The sequence below is a fragment of the Lycium barbarum genome, chromosome 12, assembly GCF_019175385.1.
Source record: "Lycium barbarum isolate Lr01 chromosome 12, ASM1917538v2, whole genome shotgun sequence".
NCBI classification, from domain to species: Eukaryota; Viridiplantae; Streptophyta; class Magnoliopsida; order Solanales; family Solanaceae; genus Lycium; species Lycium barbarum.
In genome coordinates this window covers 86,693,209-86,715,214 of record NC_083348.1, presented here as the reverse complement: position 1 = coordinate 86,715,214, position 22,006 = coordinate 86,693,209, and the positions used below count along the sequence as shown (strand labels likewise).

The following is a 22,006-nucleotide window of genomic DNA, read 5'->3' as shown; positions in this document are numbered from 1 at the left end:
ATGTGAAGGTCTGCACATCAGTATTCTTGAATCCAAATACACAAATAAAATTATGTTAAACATAGAAACAAGTCATGAGTCACGCGAAGTCATATGATCCAGCAACATGTATGTGTTCTTATAAATATATAACATAAACACATCTATACATGACTCAGTGTAGATACTGGTTGGTATATGCTTGGTTCTTACTGTACTAACTAACAAGCATAAGCTAGAGATTACATTGGTATATTATATTCACATATAAAGGGTGATTTATCTATACACCTATATCTATATCTTTATTGTAAAGAGCTAGTGATGATCGAGTAGGTAGGCTAGCTAGCTAACGCTTCTTGTTTGCAGCATGTGAGTTGAAGTAAAGGGCAGCCACAGGAAGACCAAGTCCATTGTCACTTGCAAACTGGCGAGTCTTGAATTTGGAACGCCCTTCTGGTGGTTTATGAGGCACTTGCTCCGCCTCTGTCTGCCTAAACAAAGTAAACACGTATCGATGTATCCCTGCTGGTGGCGCTGGTCCCATATATTCCAGCACCTCCCTCCCTGCAGCAACTCCGTCAAATGAATAAATAACGTGTAGAGTTTAAAATTCTATGCACTGACACAGTAAAAAGCTTTTACGTTAAGACAACTTGGTAAAATTAAATGGCAGGTAACCAGCCTTTATACTATCCGAATATAACTTAAATTTGTCACACATATACAATTGTTTCATTTGGATAAAATAAAAGGCTCATGCAAATAATAAAAGCAATACTCCTTTAGGTATCAGCACTATGGCTTTCAACCTAAATGGTTTCAATTTCAGTTTTTTTTTTTTTTTTTTGTCTGTGATTCAGCAATCCCAAAGTTTCTTTTTAATCCGATCAAATAAGGAAATTTTTTTTTTTTTTTGTCGTACTCTTTCATAACATAAATATTGTTAAGAACTCTCCGGCATGAAAACAAAAAAGTTTGTGACGCTGAACTGAACTCCCGATAGATAAGAGCAAATCGAAAATACCCCTTATCTCATACTACTCTCTCGATACAGAATCTAATGTTTTGAAAAAAAAAAACAATAAAAAAAAAATCCCTGAGGTTGCATTAATCGAGGATACACGACAGAAGGAATTGTTCTATTTCCAAACTTCACCTTCAAAAAGCGTAGATTTTTTTTTTCAAAAATTTTCTCGAATCACGTGTTTTTCTCCTCGTAAGACTGAGAGAAATGAATAAATATGAAAATAAAATAAAAAGAATCAAATCGCAATGATGGCATTTCTATTTTGTTTACCGAATCACATGAAATTTTACCAAACTCCATATCTGGAATGTATGAAATACGTTCTTCCCATAATTTATACTACTTTATAATGTATATAAAATAAAACCGTGGATTATACCAAGCAAATTACTTCTTTTAAATTTGAATACAAACGAAAATCTTAGTCAAAATAAAAACATCAATAAAAACCAAAAATCAAATAAAAAAATAAAGAATCGAATTCAAGAAGCAAAAGAACCCGCAAGTCAAGGAGAAAGAGAGCGTGGATCAGATATAGAAAGCAAAGTAAATCTGCGCCCTATTCTCTCACTCTCAAGCCCTTCCGTACTATATTAGTTGTCCTCATTACTAAGAATATCTGTCCCAAAATATTTGACCATATACAAATCAAGACAGAATGAATCCGCGACTTTTGTAGCACAAAAAAAAAAGTTGAACCAAACTAACGCAAAGATTTTTTTTTTATAGGTTTCACGCACGAATTTAATGCGTGAAAGGACCAAACTGCAAAAAATAAACTTGGGCCTTTCACGCATGAAATTCGTGCGTGAATGAGGCAACAAAAAGTCGCCCCCTCCTTCCCCACCACAGACCCGGCCTTTTCACTTCCACAAATCCCCGCCATTAACGCCTCATTTCAGTGCTCCCCAACCCCCCCCCCCCCCCCCCCCCCAAAAAAACATTTTTTTCGTGTTGTTTTTCAATCCAAAAGTCAATATTCTTGGTATATTGAAGTGTAGGAACAAGTTTCTAAGGTTAGATTTTGGAATAGAGCGGCGGGGAACTCATTTTGAAAACTCAAAAACACCTTCATTCTAGGTATTTTACTACGACTGTTTTATTACATTGCTAAATATATTATTACCTTAGGTATGGTGGGAGGGATCTGTGGTGGATTGCGAATTTTTTTTGTGCGTTTTTGGGCAGTCCGCACCCACCACTGCGACTGCCCCCCTCCCCCCCCCCCCCCCCCCCCTTTCTTTTTTTTTTAATTTGTTTATCTATTGTTAATTAGTTAATTATTTATTACTTGTTTATTTAGTATTTGTTAATTGTTCGATTAGCGACTTAAGTATTTATTAATTATTAGACTAGCTATTTCAATTGTTAGACTAGCTAATTATTTATTTAGTTTTTGTTAAGCCAATTGTTTAGTTGTTAATAATTTCTTAATTGTTTCATTAGTTAATTAATTGTTTATTTGTTAAATATATGATAATAAATTATTATTTTTTGATTAGTTACTTAATTGTTTATTTATTAAATATATGATAATAACTTGTTAATTATTTGATTAGTTAGTTAATTGTTTATTTATTAATTATTTATACTAATTGTATGCTAACTAATTGTTAATTATTTGACTTATTAATTTTTAATCTTTATATTTTAGGATTGAAAACCCTTAGTTTAGGATTCATAACCCGTAGCTTAGGATTGAAACCCTTAATATAATTTTCGATAAAAGATTACATAACTAATATTACTTGATAATGATTGATTTAAAATACGTAAAACAGATGGGTCACCACAATCCTTAATAAAATTTTCGATAAAAGATTACAGAACTAATATTACTTGTTAATGATTGATTTAAAATACGTAAAACAGATGGGTCACCACGATCCTTAATAAAATTTTCGATAAAAGATTACATAACTAATACTACTTGTTAATGATTGATTTAAAATGCGTAAAACAGATAGATCACCACCATCTTGATCCGGGGCCCTTCAATCGAGAGTTACTGTATCTTCAGCCCGAGCAGAGGTCGCAGCATATATGGACATCCGACCTGCAGCCTGAGGCTCAGGTTCGTACCCGATTAGGGGACTCAACATGGGAGATCTTAGCTGCTCGCCCCCCACATCCTCGTATCCTGGATATGCTACGTCGGGGCGGTATCTACCGCTGCGTTGAAGTTGGTCGGGTACAGCACGATAGGTCTCTAGTGACGACATTGATTGAGAGGTGGCAACCGGAGACGCACACATTTCATCTCCGCACCGGTGAGGCTACCATTACCCTTTAGGATGTGGAGGTCATTTATGGGCTACAAGTTGATGGACGCCCATTGTTTATTGAGGAGCCTCCTGTGCTGCCGCCTTACCAGGATGAGTTGACTAGGCTCACCGGTTTCACGGCTCTGGATGGTCATATTTCCAGCCAGAGTAGGCTTTTGTTGTCGGCCCTTTATGCTCACTTGCGCCTCACAGACATGCAGCATCCAATTGGAGAGGACACGCCTTAGGCTGATGTTGACCGACGTGCGCGTCTATACCTACTCATCATATTCAGGGTCATCCTGTTCCCGAATATTTCGGGTTCGCATGTGAGCTTGAGGTATCTTCGGTATATCGACGATCTCGCCGAGATAGGATGTTATAGTTGGGGCGCTGCTGTGCCGGGCTACATGTATAGACGATTCTGCCGATGTTCTATAGGCACGAGGGTAGAGGTCCCTGCATTTTGCTCGCTCCTTCAGGTAATATATTTAAATGTGTGTAATTAAACACAAAATATATATTTTTTAAAACGACGACTGATAAAATATTTTTTAAATGACTATATCAGATATGGGTGTGGACTAGGTTGAGACTTTTTCAGCTCATACCAGCTCACCCTCCCGCTGACTATCTTACTGTGCCGATGCCATACGCGCGGAGATGGTCGCGAGACGTACGCTGACGTGCGGAGACGCACCACAGCCTTCTCCCGTTTAGGGATCAGCTAGACCGCATGACGGCGCAGACGGTATGTTCATATTTTGGATCCAGGCGCTAGACCACATAGCTACTATTTTAGTCTTTTATTGTTAACTAGTTCAATTCTTTTTACAGGCTTTTATATGGACGTCGTATGATCATATTTTGGATGAGCTGCCGGCGTTTTGTAGGGCTGGTCAGCACATGTGGATGCCGCGGTGTCCATTGATACATATCGATATCGTTGAGTATCACGCGCCCGATCACGTGTTACGGCAGTTTGGGTATGTACAGAATATACCTGTGGCTACGGATTGGGAGCATGACCACTAGGTGAGGGACGAGCGTGCGGGCGTCGATGATGCATGACGACTCCATATGCAGCAGCAGGTCCAGAGTTGGGATGTGAGGATGACGAGCCTAGCGGTGGTCGGACATGACACTCTTATCCATGTGTACATGGAGTGGTACATGCGGATCACTCGCATCATTATTGGCAACCCCTCTAGGCGTCGTCTAGCTCTCGCAGGAGCGTACGAGGCGCTGGTAAATTTTATTAGTCTTAAACTTAAACCATCGTCTTATGTACTACTTTACAAATTTATTCAATTGTTAATATTTGCAAACATATGCAGGTACGGACCGTTCAGACGATGCGCTATGAGAGCACTGCCCATACGGAGGCCCCCGAGACAGCGGAGTATGCAACACGGAGGATTGAGCTTGCCGAGACTGGTATGAGACAGGCACATGACTTTGAGCGTCTCCATGAGCGTGTTCCCGGCTGCCAGAGAACACAGGGCTGCCAGAGGTGATGAGGCTCTGTCGGCTTCAGAGATCCCGCCGAGTTCTTACCGACCGGCGACTACAGATATCCCATCAACTTCTCATTCCCAACCGTCGACTTCACAGACACCTCTGTATACGCCAGACCCTTTTTTCAGATTATGTGCCCTGGCCTTCATTTCCACATCCACCTGTTCGTGATCCACAGGGTGAGCGGCCGGTTCGTGATCTACAGGGTGGCCTACATCTGGACTTCGACGACTCCATGTTCAAGGACTTTGTGTTTGATATGGCACCATCTGCATCTCCTGCTCCGGGGGCCGTTCAGGAGCCTTCTCACCAGGCATCTCAGGAGGCCGTTGACACACAGGTTTGACTTTTACAATAAAGTAAAATAATTTATTAATTATTTATTTATTTCAGGTTCATTTTAGAATAAATCTAAACTAAATTGTTTATATGTTATTTCAGGTTCATTCTTCTACGCCTGTGGACCTATCTCCTGCACCGGGGCCCACTCAAGAGACCGTTGAGGAGCCAGCTCATGAGCCCTCTCACCAGGCATCTCAGGAGGTCGTCGACACACAAGTTTGATTTTTACAATAAAATAAAATAAATTATTAATTAGTTGTTTATTTCATGTTTAGTTTAGAATAAATCTAAATTAAATTGTTTATATGTTATTTCAGGTTCATTCCTCTGCGCCTGTGGACGGGTCTCTTGATGAGATTGACGAGGAACCATGTTATGAACTGGCCCCACCGCCCACTGTCATCTCCTATAGAAAGCATGTTATGAACCAGGGTCCGGGTCGAAAGAAAGGAAGGAAGGGAAGCAAGGATGATCATGCCATAGAACATGTACAGATTAAAAGGAGGAAGGGGGATGGAGATTGTGGTGGTGGGGCTAGCCTTAGGCCTAGCCGAACTCTAAAGGCTCCCACTTGTGGGACCTGAGATTGTGAATGTTGTAAATAAAGTGTACATTTTATGTTATTATTTTCTTAATGATAATTAGTTATCTCAATAATAACTCGTGCGACGTATGGAAGAAAACGTGATTTTAATAGGTTAAAAAAACAATATTAATTACAAATGAAATAAAAGTGTAAGGGGGAAGGGGACAATTAAACAAAACAAATCAAACCAATATTAATTACAAATGAAATAAAAATGTAGGGGGAAAAAACAATTCCAGCAGATATATAAAATATCAGTCCCTCAAATCACTGGAAGGACAAAAGTACATGCTCTTTCACGTACAGAATCTGTGCGTGAAAGTGCAAAAACTTATACTACCGTTCACGCACAGAAACTGTGTGTGAAAGGTGTTCTCTTCTTTCACGCACTAATTTCGTGCGTGAAAAGGTCTCCTCCACCTGTGACAATTTCACGAATCTATGACACATAAAAGCTTGATTTGACAATACATTGTTGCATTATTTGACCGCAGTGTTTTAAAAGGCGGGGGCGTAAGGCGGGGCACATACGCCTCGAGGCACGGGGCGTAAGCCCCATGAGTATTTATTTTTTAGTATTTCTTAAAATAATATAATTACAATAAATATTTTTAAATAGGTAAAATTACATAAAAATAAAAGAAAACTGTAAATATATATATATATATATATATCTGTGTGTGTGTGTGCGCGCGCGATCCTCACAAAAAAATGATCAAAGCAATCCATTATACACCGCTTATAACTTGTAATTATATATAACATAATTTTACAAGTATAAACAATACAATGAAATAAAAACTATTATGAAATGCAAATCAATTCTAACATTTTAACTTTCAAACACGGAAAAATAGTTTCTTAAAACACTATTACTACCATACTATTCATTTTATCTCCCTATAAGCAAATAATCAATAAAATTTATCAATATTACAATTAAAACATAACTTCTTCATGAACAAAAAATAAAATTATATGATAATTCTAATACATAGGACTTATTGTTGACACCCAATTTTGTCCCTCCTTTATCCCAATTTATTTTCTCGGGCTTCTAAATTTATTGACGAACTAAACACTTTGTTTTCACTAATATTTTATTTTCTACTACTAGTAACATTGTTATTTTCATCTTCACTATTCTACTATCAATATTACTATTATTTTATCACAAATTTTAAATGGTTCGTTATCGTTTCATTTTAGGATTTGTACTCGTTAAATTAATTTTACTTTGTTAAATCCTTTACTTTTTATATACTAATTACTATTTATCTTCACATAATATATATTGTACTAGTTGTCAAATTAGAAGACCACAAATAATTGAAACAAAGAAAGAAGAACTCATTTTTGGACCAACAAATGGACCAACCCATTACCCTTTCCACTTACCCGACCAGCCCACTTATTTAATTACCCGTCCGGCCCACTATGCCTATTCATCTAAAAACCTAAAGGAAAGGAAAAGAAAAGAAGAAGAGCCGCACATGGTCATCGTCATCTTCTCCTCTCCATTATCAGCAAAGAGCTGAACCCTCTTTCGACCGTGGCAGGTTTGTCACCCCATTTTCGGATTGAAACAGCCACGCACTCCTCTTTCCTTTCTCGTCGTCTTCCTCCATTTTTAGCAAAGGTCAGTACCTCTTTCACCATCACAGACTGTGAAACCCCATTTTAGTGCAAATGCTCTCTTCTTTCATCTTCACGAGCTAGTCAACACAAATGGACAAAATACTTTCCAAATTTTCTGAGAAAATCAAAGATTCGACTGTGGGATTCAAACGGCTCTTTTAGCTTTTTGTTTGGAGCCAAAAACCGAATTCAAAAACCCAAAAACCTAGTTCTTCATCTACTATAAAAAAGGGCTTTAAGTCCTCAGCCGAAAAAAACCGATGGGGGGGAACCACTGAATACCTTACCATATTCAACATTTCCACTTTTCCACTTCTGTTTTAAGTTTTAGTTTTTGTTACAATTCGATTTTGTTTTCGGGGGTTCTGGGAGCCGCGGATATCCTTAAAAAAAAACATCAATATTCTTCAATATTAGCACCTTCGGGTAGTGATTCAAAATATTAAGTCACTTTATTCCTTTTCTGCCCCTGTTACTGACTTGAATCCGAGCGATACTCAAGCTCGGAGTTTGTTGGTGTTCGAGTGTAGATTTGAGACCTGACGCCCCACTTCACTGCACCACGAACAGGTACAATCTGATGCTATTTAGGTTTATCGTCTTGTGAAATTCTGTTAGTTGAAGTTCTGTTAGTTGAAATCCTGTTCTTATTGGATATTTGTTGGTTCATTAGTTATTAGGTATGACTTATCACGAATCTTGCTTAGTTGTGGGTCTGTTAGGTTAACATATATTAATCAACACATTTCATGCTCTGATTATGCTATTTTGATTGCTGTTTGGCTAAGTGTAAGCTAATTTGGTCTGAATCTCGTGTGCGATACACTTGATGATTCATAAGTATGATTAAAGGATGTTATGTTTGATTGTGTCTGTGCTTATAAGGGTGATAACATGAACAATGGGACTGTCAATTTATTTTACAAATCAGTAGGTGTTTACTTGTGGATTTTGGGATAAATGTGGGTCTGATTTAGGTTATAGCATCTGTTGCGCTATGTGTTTGAGGGACATGAGCCTGTCCAGATCGTTCGAGTTTATTCAAAGCTGGTTTTAGATGATTTCAGCCAAGTATGGTCACAATGTGGTTATCTACACTTGTTCATTTCACATTTCACCCATACGATTCTTCCCACGCATCTTTAGTATTTCCTGTGTTCTTTAAAAGATCTGGTTCAAACGAAAGGCTTGTATCATAGTCAGGATTAGTAAGTACCAGATTTGGGAATTTGAAAAAGAGACTAAATTCTGTTGTTATTTCATCATACAGGCTGTTTCTCTACTGAGTTTTGTTGTTCATTTATTTGATTACTCATTCCCTCCACCCTTCGTTAAAATTGTGCTACTGTTCCTCTGCTTCGATTGCTCTCTACATTTGATCATGTCCAATTATGCAGTGGTAGATTTGTTTGATTTAGCTATGATTATCATGTGACTACCTTGAAAGATTGTTGTTGTGTGTGTATTAGTTTTCTAGTCCATCATCTTAGTTTTACTTGGAGACGATGTGTATGATACCACATGTTATGTTTTAAATTTGTGTAAGCATGTTACGGAAAATCTTGAATACGAGTTTTCTTTGAGTCCTAAGGCATGACCTGAACCTGTGCTGCCCTCATGTGTAATTTTGAATACATGTTAACATTTCCTTCTTCTATATGCAATATGATCCTTATTGTCACTCTTGGATTACGAGATCTCACTCTCTGCCTGAAACTGTTTGGTATATTGTCTCTCTTCCCTGCTACATTTGCTTAACTTCTTTTCTTATTGTTCGTTTATAAGTCGTTGACATTTTAACTATAAGCAGTCCCCTGTTGTAGTCAAAAGTAATGGCCTATTTCGAATTTGCACTACATGTGTTTAACTTTATTTATGGGTTGCACACTAATCCTTTTCTTTTGTTTCATGCATGATCATCTCGCATACGAGTCCGAGGGACTTGTCATCTCCCGCATTCAGTGTTGGGCTAAAGCCCAACGTATTTCTCGAGTCATCCAATCCGCAACTGTGCAAAAAATGATATTGGGCCGAGGCCCATATGACATAACGGGGACAGCGAACAGCAGCAGTCCTAAAATGGGCTGCCCATTTAAATCATTTCACTTCTTTATTTTATTTTCTTTGTGCATTTAATTTGTAATCACATGACTAACCTTTGACTTGTTTTATTTGATTAGATTTGGTGAACACTTAGACTAACAGTCGGTTTCAATTAGTCATGTTAAATTTCGTCTACAATTAGTAATTAAGGGAGTAATTTTATTCACATATGGCAGTACACGTCTCTAAGGGCAGCAGCTAATTTATTTATCATATAGAATGTGACTTAAGTTTAGAGATTAAAATCAACAACCCAATATTTAGTTTTCTCTCTTTTCAAGTTCAAGTGGTCTTTTCCTTTAAAAGAAGTAATTTCAAAGGTGTAAAATTTGAAGTAATGCATAAGCTAATACCCGCTCATCTTAATCAGATTTGCTTCTAACCTTGCCCCATAATGTACAAAAAAACAGTTTGTCTACTTCGGTCATCTTTCTAACACAATTTTAGTCAATGCATTATAATTCAAAATACCTAATTATAAGTTATTCTTTTATCGTAAGATTTCACACTTATACTTACATCTTCCACTTGGCCTAATTAAATTGGAGTCTGGTCGGATTAACCATTGTTAATGGAATTTAGAGGATGCCTAATACCTTCCCTCTAGGTTAATTGAACCCGTGCCTAGAATCTTTTGGTTTCGTAGACTTTAAAATAGAGTTGACTTTAGATAATTACTTTAACTAATCTTAGGTGTCCTAATTCACCATAAATAATTAGGTGGCGACTCTTAACTTTAATTAATCCCGAAATTACCGGGATGTTGTAAACTATTTTGACCCCGGTTAAAATAGGGTATAACACTTATGACCAATGACAAGTGAAAATGTACAATTCTGCTATGTGTTTTTTTAAAAAAAATTAAGTGATATTCACCCTCACGATGTTCTCAAATAGTAAATATCCAATACTATGACTTGTTATATGAGTTACACCCAATCTTCTATTTCTATAGATGAAAAACTATTAAGTATCATTATTTTGTTAAACAATTATGAGGGTGAATGATTTTAATTAAGGAATTTTAAATATAATTTGTGTAAGAACTGTTAGGCGAGCCCAGGGCGTTAGGCGTTAGGCGTGTTTAGGGCGTACGGTTGGGCGCTTAGGGCGTAAGCCTCATAGGAACTAAGCCCCGCACGTTAGCCCCAGGGCGTTTTGCCACTGCCCTGCCCCGAGGTGAGCCCCGGGGCGAGTCCTAACGCTGCCTTTTAAAACAATGTTTGACCGTTTTAATACGACTTGTATTGCGCACCATTTTAATGCGCAATGTAAATGTTGATTTGACAACATACCACGCATGATAATTTCAGGAATCTATGACACATAAAGGCTTGATTTGACAATACATTGCTGCATTATTTGACTGTTTTAATACGACTTGTATTGCGCACCATTTTAATGCGCAATGTAAGTGTTGACTTGACAACACACCACGCATGACAATTTCAGGAATCTATGACACATAAAGGCTTGATTTGACAATACATTGCTGCATTATTTGACCGTTTTAATACGACTTGTATTGCGCACCATTTTAATGCCCAATGTAAGTGTTGATTTGACAACACACCACACATGACAATTTTAGGAATCTATTTAACTTGAAGGCTTGACGAGTGAAAAACTCATCAATTTCATAAGTCTAAGTCTTATAAGTCATAAAAAAAAATCAAACTTCATAGAAAAAATGTCTCAAAATGCTTCAACTATTAGGGTTTCACTATTTTGGGATGGAGATATCGTCGAGGACAATTACTCTGTTCGTTATAGTATCAAACCAAAAGCCCATGTTAAATTTCCAACAACTTTAAATTATGAAACACTAGTCAGTTACATGCACAAAAGAATGAAAACTACACCCACTGAGTTTGGAATCTCACTAACTGGCAGATATCCACAAACAATATCAAACGGTGTAGTGCATTATGGCATGCACAATATCAACGATGATGAATCTTTGAGTGATTATTTGGGATCGCCGGAAGAATATCGTGATTTAGTATCCATTAATGTTCTTGAGATGTATGTTGAAAAGATACCTCGAGAAGAAGTCCCTCAAGTCCAGCCTATTCATGGTAACACTTATGGGGACTTTAGTTCTTATGGAGACATTTTGAGTGGTCAAGTGCCGCTGGAAAATCTAAGCCAGCAATTTAATCAAGCTTACAATGAAAAATGGTAAATATGGATTTTTTATATTATTATTATGTGTAGTAGCACGTGTTTGTTGTATGAATTGGTAAATAACCAGTTTTTAAATCTTTATAGGAACTATTCTCAAAACTCCTCAGTGGTACCAAATATGGATGTTGGTCAATCCTCTCAGTTCGGTGGAGTTGATCATTCTCCACACTATGACAATGCTTATGAATAACAGTAAGTTCATCACCTTGATATTAAATTACCTGTATATATATATGATGTTGGTATTTAAAATATGTTATTTTTCGTGTAGGAAGATGAATGCACTTGATAATGAAGATTTTCCTAATTATTATGAGTCATCATCAAGTGATGATGATGAAATAGCTAATAATGCAGAAGTAACCGATGATGAAGATGATTATGATGTTCAAGTTGGTATGACCAACAATATTCCTCAAAGCCAAAACCAACAAGAACCAATGCACCACCACGTACCACCACCGATGGCTGAAAACCCAACTTCTGAAAGCCCAATTCAGTGGCATTCGAACAATATCCCTTATCTTGACAGCCTGCAGGGTCGTGATGACGCATTTGTCTTCACAAGCGAAGATGATGATAGTCGCCTAAAAACCTAGATTGAACCAAAGGATCTCAATAGAGATGCTACCTTTCAAAGGGAATGTTGTTCGCATCCAAAAAGGCGTTGCAACGGGCTGTCAAAATTTATTGTTTTAAGGATATGAGGGAGTTTAAGGTTGATCGGTCAAACACAAAGATATGGAGGCTAGTTTGTAGACGATGGTATCAAGGTTGTGAGTGGTTGCTTCGGGAAATTGTTAAGCCTAATAGTATGTGGGATATCACAAAATTCCGCGAAAGACACATTTGTGATATGGAAGAAAATCGAGCAGATCATTATAATTTAGATACAAACATGATTGCTCAAGTGTTACTTAAAGACATTGCCGAAACGCCAAGGTAACTTATCCTACCTAGTACATTATATTTCTTATATCAATTGAAAGATCATTACTAAATGTTGTTTGTTTAAACTTGTGCAGGTTCTCCATCAAAGATTGTATTCGAAACGTTCAAACCGTATATAGTAAAACTATAAGCAACAGAAAGGTATTTCTCGAGCGTAGACGCACTTTTGAGATGGTCTTTGGAAATTGGCATACTTCTTTTCAATCGCTGCCAAGGTATATGGCAGCTCTACAACATTTTAATCATGGTACTGTTGTAGAGTGGCGGCTTATAGAGGGTAAAATCTTCAACTTCGTTTTGGACATTCAAACCATGCATTGATGGTTTTGCTCACTGCCGACCAATAATATCCATAAATGGTACGCATGTATATGGTGCCTACGACATCAAGCTCCTAATTGCAATAGGAATGGATGCCAATGGGTCAATATTCCCTCTTGCTTTCGCAATTGCCGCTAACGAGAGAAACGACACATGGGGAATCTTTTTGACCCATTTGAAAACTCATGTTATTAAGGATCATACCGGCATATGCGTGTTTTCTGATCGTCATAAAGGCATATTGCACAATATGGATAATTTACCGGGGTGGCAACCTCCCTTTGTTTACCATCGCTATTGTTTAAGGCACTTGGAGGCAAATTTGCAATCAAAGTTTCACAATGGCACTCTAAACAAATTGATGTGGGGGGCTGCGATGGAGCATCAACAACGAAAATGGGCTGCAAAAATAGATCTGATCAGGGCAGTGTGTGAACCCGCATCGTTTGGTTGATGAAGCTCGAAGTTGAAAAATAGACGCTTCATGCTGATGGAGGCAAAAGATAAGGCATGCTCACAACAAACAGCTCAGAGTCTTTCAATGGCTTGCTAAAATCTGCTTGAGGACTACCTGTCACCGCAATAGTGAGAATGACTTTCAAGCAGGTTGTGGAGCGATTTGTGGTTAGGACAAGACAGGCTAGAGCGATATTAGCCGAAGGCGGGACATGGATGCCAAAACCCTTAAAAAATATGGAGCATTATAGAAAAAAATGCGAGCATCACCAAATGACCGAGTATGGCCCAATTCAACATGTGTATGAAGTTAGGACGAGTTATTACAAAAGTAAGGGTGGAAACGTGCATACCGTTTATGAGGCAACAAGAACATGCACTTGTGGTAAGTGGAAAACGTACCACATGCCGTGTTCTCATGCTGTTAAGTGCTTCGAGAGAATGAGAAAAACGGTAACAAGTTATGTGGCGAGGGAATACAAGGTCCACAGTTATCTTAGAGCATATTCCGGCCAATTCCACCCACTTGGTAATGAGGCTTATTGGCCAAACGAGCCGTTTTCAATGGTTGCTAACAAGGATTACATCAGGAAATTGGGCATTAACTCACGCAGTCGTAGACCCAATCAAATGGATGCTAGTGAAAGAACTTACTCTCGCAAGTGCTCTACATGCAAGCAATATGGCCATGACAAGCGTTCGTGTGGGCAACAAGGTCGTGGTGGTACAAGCACGTCTCGAAGTAATAGAGCCTCTAGAACTTGAAGATTGTATTGTTATTGTAATTTATTATTGTATTGCTTTGAATTAGTATTGTAATTAAATGGAATGAATTATTTTTTAATTAGTATAAACCTCTTGTATTGGATGAATTATTATTAAATCAAATATTTATATTTGTACATTCAAATACAATAAAACACTTAAATCAAAACCCTATAAATATGACAAGTTTCAAAACTTACTTCGGGGCACTTTAGAACCCCTAAAACGACGATCCAAACGTTTAGGTGGACTTGATGTAATGAGCCGACATTATTGTACGCAAAAAAAGATATTAAGTTTTATATAAAATATTGATATTTTGGGGTTTTGAAACATGACTAATTTTTGCCCAAAGTATGAAAAAAAAGGTGATTTTGAAAGGTAACACCAAAAAAAAAAAAAAAAAAAAAAAAAAAGGGCTCCTTCATGCACGAATTTTGTGCGTTAAAGGCCAAACTTGTATTTTTGCAGTTTGGTCCTTTCACGCACTAAATTCGTGCGTGAAACCTATAAATGTTTTTTTTTTTTTATGTTAGTTTGGTTCAACTTTTTTTTTGTGCTACAAAAGTCCCAGAACTAGATAGAATTGTTTAAAGTTTTTCTATTTTACCCTTAACATTAATTATTTTTTTTAATATTAATTAGAGTACAATTTGTTGGATAGATAAGAAAATGTTGTAAAATTAAATATTTATTTATAATTTTTTAAAAGACGTGTAAAGATAAAAGTGTACAATGACTGAGAGAGTAATTAATCATCTTAATTGATGTTACCTTCAGAGGCATCGCCACACTCTGGAATATCTGTGACAATCCTGCACAGCAAACACTAGCACATAATATAAAAATTAGTATTTCATGTACTTCAATATAAAGTTGAAACTAAATAAAGCCACTGGTCATATGCATCTGCAGTTGAAGAAGAAAATAAAGTACACTATAGTACCAATGGAGCAATTCTCTAAAAGTCGGTTCACTGGGACTAGGAGCATCTGGATCAGCCATTACCTGTAAAATATCCATTAGCGGACCCAATTATAATAAGATTCCTCCATGCCCGTGAAAAGACACTCAATTGCATATTTATCTAAAATATATCTTCTATCTTAAATGTTTTTTATTTAACATAGACCCAATCAGTTGAAATAGTATGGGTTAATTAATTAGTTTTAAGAGAATAATTTATCTCACTTCATTAAAGACTAATGTCTGGGACTTACAAGGGTGTAAAGATTATTAGAATCACGAGAACCCTTTATATGGACTCTAGGCTTTTGTGCAGCTGCATCCGGTTTTATTTCTACTCCATTTGGTATTTGTTTTGAACCATACTCGACAGTAAACTCAACCACTGGAACAGACATGTCAATAACATCTCCGATCACTTTTCCTACAACAAGAGGATCCACTGACCTTGGAGGAGTTCCCATACTTGCCATTCTCAATTAATTGATGAGATGGGGATGTGGAATATAAACTAATAAAAAGGACACGTATAGAATTAGCCATGTCACGTTAACGCTGATGTGGCTGAGGGGACACATGTTGTGATTATAAGTCCTTGTTGTTAACTATTAACAAAGCTGTGAATGGGACAGTAAAAGGACTATTCTAGGGCCCGCCCAAATGTTGTGAACAACTATCCGAACAATATAAATGGCGATAGAACAAAAATAATCCAGCAGATTAAGGCAGAACAGATCGAATTAGTTTCAGGTTTATTTAACTTTTGTTCTATGGCACTAAAATTGCTGAAATATTTTTCTTTCGTAATGAGGAAGTACTCAATTTTATCGAAATGTCATCAGTCGTGCATGTACTTTCGTTGGGAAAAAGAAGCAGCGGAGGAGGTCAAACACGCACTTGTTTGAAATTTACCCAGGCCAAAGGTGTAAATATACCCCTCAACTTTGCGATTCAGAGCAAATATACCTCTCGTTACAAAAATGGTGTATATATATCCCTGCCATTACAAAATGGTTCAAATATACCCCAATCGTTACAAAATGGTGCCAAATTTACCAAGGCCAAAGGTATAAATATACCCCTCAACTTTGCGATTTAGAGCAAATATACCTCTCGTTACAAAAGTGGTGTATATATATCCCTGCCGTTATAAAATGGTTCAAATATAGTCGTTATAAAATGGTGCAAAATCCTTTTTGTTGATGGGTTTTTTTAAAAAAAAAAAAAAATTATTTAGGTTATTTTTAAATTAAAAAAATGTCACGTGACTTTAAAAAAGAGTCTACCCATTTTTTTTAGTAGAAATATTTTTCTAAAGCCACATAGTATTTTTTTTTCCTGATGGATCGGGTCTGGTTCGTTCAAATAAATGGGTAGACTTAATTTTTTAAAGTCATGGAGATATTTTTTTAAACGAACCATACCCGATACACAAGAAAAAATAATATACCATGACTTTAGAAAAATATGTCTACTGAAAAAAAATAAGTAGACTTTTTTTAAACTCACGTGGCATTTTTTTTTAATTAAAAAATAACCTAAATGATTTAAAAAAAAAAAAACTCTCATCAGTGAAAAAAGTATATTTGTACCATTTTGTAAAGGCGGGGTATATTTGCACAATTTTGTAACTGCAGAGGTATATATACACTACTTTTATAACGAGGAATATATCTGCTCTAAATCACAAAATTGAGGAGTATATTTGCATACCAATACTGAGTTCTGACCATCAATTAAATAATTTTAAAAAGTTAAGCATATATCTCTTAAATAATAGTAGGACGGAACCGTTATGGGGCCAATTCCTACCGGGTCATTTGCACGATTGTGCTTCAAAGCCACAGATCTTTAATTTTTGTCCTTAGTTAAAAAAAAAAAATGATTTCGGGTTGAACTCCCGCTGAGTCAAAAAAAATTTAAAAAAAATCTCAAGGTAGAGTTTGGATTCGCAAGGCAGAGTTTTGCATTCAAAACTCTCTTGCGAATCCAAACCTCTGCCTTGCGAAATTTCTTTTTTTTATTTTTTACTGAACTGGGGTTCGAACCCAGAACCTCAGAATATTAGGCGAAAGTCAAAAATTAAAGACCACCAATTTGAGGGACCAAAATTAAAGACCAGTGCCTTTGAAAGCAATCAGCAAGAAAAAATGATTCCTACCAAAATAGCCCACATACTAAGGAGCCCAAGTTTATAGATCCACTTTAATATCATTGAACCTTACTGCCCCTGAATGAAAAAAGCCCACACAAGTTGGGTACTTCAGGAAATTGCCCAAAGATATAGCGTGGGCTCGACCCAATACTAGGACATTTTTTTTTCTGCGGATTATCCTTCAAAAGCACTGGTCTTAAGTTTTGCTCCTTAAATTGGTGGTCTTTAAGTTTTGTCCTTCGCTAGAAGCCTTTGGTTTTGGATTCGAACCCTCGATCAATCAAAAATTAAAAAAAAAAAAAATCACAAGGCATAAGTTGGGATTCGCAAGGCAGAGTTTTGCATGCCTCAGACAGAATTTTGAATGCAAACCCTACCTGCAAGCATACAAAACTCTACTTGTAGGTGGAGTTTGAAACTCAGCCTGAAGCCTAACTTTGGCCCGAATAGGCCTAACTTGCTACAAACTTTGTCTTGCGATTTTATTTTATTTTTTGACTGAACCGGGGTTCGAAACCCAAACCTCATGGTATTAGGCGAAGGACAAGTATTAAAGACCACCAATTTAATGGGAAAAAATTAAAGACCACTCCAAAATAAGGGTATTCCTGCGAATTGCCCAGGATTGCCCATACTAGGAAAACCATGTTTTTTGTTGATTTTAATATTAATATTGGAAAAGGGTCAAATATACCCCTATACTATCAAAAAAGGTTTAAATATAACCCTCGACATAATTTGGGTCCAAATATACCCTTATCGTTATACTTTAGATCCAAATATACCCCTCTGTTATACTTTGGGTCTAAATATACCCCTCCTCCGTTAAAATTGTCTATGGTGAGCATGAGATATGACGTGACACTAACAACTCGATGAGACGGACACCACATGGCATGCCACCTCACCACCTCAACCCATTTACCCTTCTCTTACCCTTCTTCTTCCCACCACTACCATCTCCTCCCCTCCCACAACCTTTGCCACCACTTAACGGTGTCTTAAATAATACAGTATATTTTATTTAAGGTTAAAAAATAAAATATATTATAAAAAGAATATTAATCAATCAAAATTTCAGAAGAAATCTTGACAAATTGGGCCCAGTTATTAAGACACAGTTAAGTGATTGACATACTAAGAGTGATTTGTATGTATGCAGTAACGAAGAAGAAAAGGAACCTGTAAGAATAATGAATTCCCCCTCTTTATCAACATAGAAATCGTTGAATTTCTCGAGTTCTTCATTCAGAATTCTGGGGTGGTGAGGTGGCATCAGAGGCGGAGTCAGGATTTAAAGTCTGGGGGTTCGAATCATAAGACAGGACAACGACCTCAAGTCCTCAAGCTAATGTATAATAACCGTTAAACTAACGAACAAGTATCAGTATTTAATATATTAAAAAGCCCTTGCTTTTTTAAATATTGATTTTTGATTTGGCTTTGTGAAAGAGAAAGATGAAAAAGAATGGTAGCGTACTGCGTACAAGTCGTTTGCTTTTTGCTTTGGATTTGTTAATTTTATATTTTGTTTTTACAAAATAAAGTGTTAAAAAGGGAGTATAATATTTTGTAGATAACTACAAGGGAAAACATACCCCCAAATCCCAATGGAAAAAACTGCACGGTTCAGTTGTTTTAATTTCTTCTAATTTTAAAAAAGAATTATAAAAGAAAATCTTGCTTTATACCAAAGAAAACAAAAAAGAAAGCAATGGCACTGGTGGGATTCGAACCCGCATCTTGGGTGGAAAAAGCTTCACTAGGCTCTGCCTAGCCACTGAACCATCTACTCAGTTATGTACAGAGGTTCGCAAGTAAATATTATGTATATTTACTAATTTTTCTAGTACAAATACAGGGTCTACGAAAAAACTACTGGGTTCGGCCGAACCCCCCTATAACACTTTAGCTCCGCCCCTGGGTGGAATACCACGTGGCGTTTCCCTCATCAAGCTGTCAGTGTCACGTCATATTTAATGTCCATCATAGACAATTTTAATGGACGAGGGGTATGTTTAGACCCAAAGTATAACAGAGGGGTGTATTTGAACCCAAAGTATAACGAGAAGGGTAAATTTAGACCCAAAGTATAACGAGGGTTATATTTAACCCTTTGCTGATAGTACAAGGGTATATTTGACCCTTTTCCGTATTAATATTGGTATCAACGTTTTAACTGATTATGTTGCTTAGCAAACAGTTCAACATTCGCCAAAGAGAATTATTACAAAGAAAATTAAAATAAGGAAGGTAAGTATAATATTCTAAATCATACTTCCTCCGTCTCAATTCAAGTGTTTTATTTTTCTTTTTGGTCTATCTCAAAAAAGAGTGTCTTTTTTATATTTAGTAAGTTAAGAAAATTAAAATAAGGAAGGTAAGTATAATATTCTAAATCATACTTCCTTCGTCTCAATTCAAGTGTTTTATTTTTCTTTTTGGTCTGTCCAAAAAAAAGTGTTTCTTTCTATATTTAGTAAATTGACAATTTAAACATACGCAAGTTTATAACCACGAGATTCAGATAACTTTTTGCTACTTTACATATTTTTAATTTAAGATCACAAGATCCAAAAATCTCTCTTTAGATTTTGAATTTCGTGCCAAGTCAAAAAGGGACAGAGGAAATAGGAAAGATTAGTGACTAGTGCTATGAAGTGAAGAAGGAAGTTTCTGAAAAAATCCCAAAATAAAAAGCAAACATTTTAGTGAAAAGAAACTTCTCGGTTCTTTCCTGTTTGACATTTTGTCTATGAATAAATTTATCTAGCTAGTTATTCTGATTAAAGTTCCACAAGTGTGTCATTTTCTAAATAATAACGTCAGATGTGGTTATATTCATTGAATCTAATTAGATGTATTTCATTCCAGAGAAGATTTTGGTGATGATATTGCCGATTGACCGCTATGTATGGATTAACTTAAAAACTAATTTTACTGTCATGTGTTTATCTCTAGTCTATATGTCGTAGTCTTAGAGTCAATTCTTGCGTTTAGGCCATGACATAAACAAAATCAAAACGTATCCAGAAAATCAAGTACATATATCATATCTTTTACCCGTTTTAAATAATATCTTGATGGCCTCCTCAATCAGTTCCTCTTTAGGAGACCAGAGAGGATAAATGTTTAAAATATTAAATTTAGTGATATACAATTCTTAAAAAATTTAAAGTAGGCTTATTTATGAGTAATTTCAATATTAAAATGACTAAGCAAATTTAAATTTTACAAATACATATAGCAGAAATATAAGTCCAGGGGATATTTATTTGGCGGGAAAGCATCGGAATGGGATTGTCTTATCAAATATCAATTCACTAGTTGTGAAATAGTCTAACGTTACGTTGCAAATTGCAATTAAATATGATTGTCACAATTATTAGGACTAAAAATAATTTATTATCTTTTCTTTTGATATTTGTTGTGCACTAAGGAAATGTTGATCCGTAGTTCATAAAAAGACATTGACTTATATGCCCAGTAAATAGGACATAGGTTGATATCATGCTCCTCACTCTTGTCATTTGATTTGTCTATTGATATGCCTGTTTGGCCAATTAAAAAACAAAACAAAATAAGATCTTACGAATATGTTAGTGTGAACAGAGAAGTGTGAGATGTAATCAAGCTTGACAATGATCCGGGGAAGTGTTTTGCTTTTCATCTTTGACTAACTTTATTACGGGATAGAAATAAAAAAAATTGCTTTGTCTGTGGGCAGCAAAAAGGTGATTAAAAGAAACACCAATCATTTTCATGATTTTATCTCCTAGTTGGAAACAAGCCCCTTCCATGGATAGGTGTCATTATCCTTTTTCTTTTGGCCGCAATTTCCTTTGCTTTGAACAAGTTTTTCCTCAAGTGATGTACTGTCAAATTAGTCGCCATGTATAAAAAGAATCAGAGGTACAAAAACCTTTAGAAATTTGTAAAAGAATTTCATTTATATACATGTTAGTGTAAATTATTTAAAATATATCCGAATAACCTTTTATAAAAAGAGTTACTCCTTATAATCTTGTACATAATGCAGATTACCTGCTAACAACATGTAAATATAAATAATTTTATGGTATAAATTTTTTGTATATCATGGATAGATATTATTTTAGTTAAAAGTGTATGGAGAAAAGAGACAAGGGAGACGCAAGCAAAGAGAAACGCACTTTCGAAGTCATTTTACTACGTAATTCAAAAAAAGAAAGGGGGCTTTTTCTTTGGACGGTCGAAAGAAATTAGAGAAAACGATGAAAATGTGACTCTTTCTCTATGGTCGGTCCGTGGTCAAAACAAAGGTTCATCCTTTTACTCCTACACTAATTAACATTTCGACACGTTTACTCTTTATTAGTCTCGTAATTAATCATTGAAGTTACAATTGTAAGCACTAAGCTAGAGGGTCAATAATACTTGTTGCTAGAGAATATACCACAAATTATAATAAATTATAGTTGAAAAACAAAAACGAAGAACAAAGTAAATAAATATTTTTCAGGCTGAGGCGCGAATATCTCGCTCTCTTTAAGGAGACTCAAGCTCACTGTGGCATAATCTTCACCGGTCTAGCAGTAAAACTCTGACTTGTCCCTTCCAGGATACAACAGCCCGTCAACGTCGTGTGACTCAACCAACTCTGTACTAGTTGAAGAGTCCAAAGCTCTACCATAAAATACCTTCCTTCAACATTAAAAAATACTCTCTTTTATCTTCACTTTTTCAAGAACTCTCCAATATGTCCA

General features: G+C 36.2%; 1 protein-coding gene across 1 annotated transcript; it reads right to left on the bottom strand.

Annotated features, from left to right (window-relative positions):
* Window positions 1-94: 94 nt before the first annotated feature.
* Window positions 95-15,594, bottom strand: LOC132622373 (protein MOTHER of FT and TFL1-like). The gene is made up of 4 exons (XM_060336978.1): window positions 15,361-15,594; window positions 15,087-15,148; window positions 14,915-14,955; window positions 95-546 (listed from the first exon to the last, which is right to left on the bottom strand). The coding sequence occupies exons 1-4, from the start codon at window positions 15,577-15,579 to the stop codon at window positions 329-331; spliced, it is 540 nt and encodes a 179-aa protein (XP_060192961.1). The 5' UTR covers window positions 15,580-15,594; the 3' UTR covers window positions 95-328.
* Between the last annotated feature and the right edge of the window lie 6,412 nt (window positions 15,595-22,006).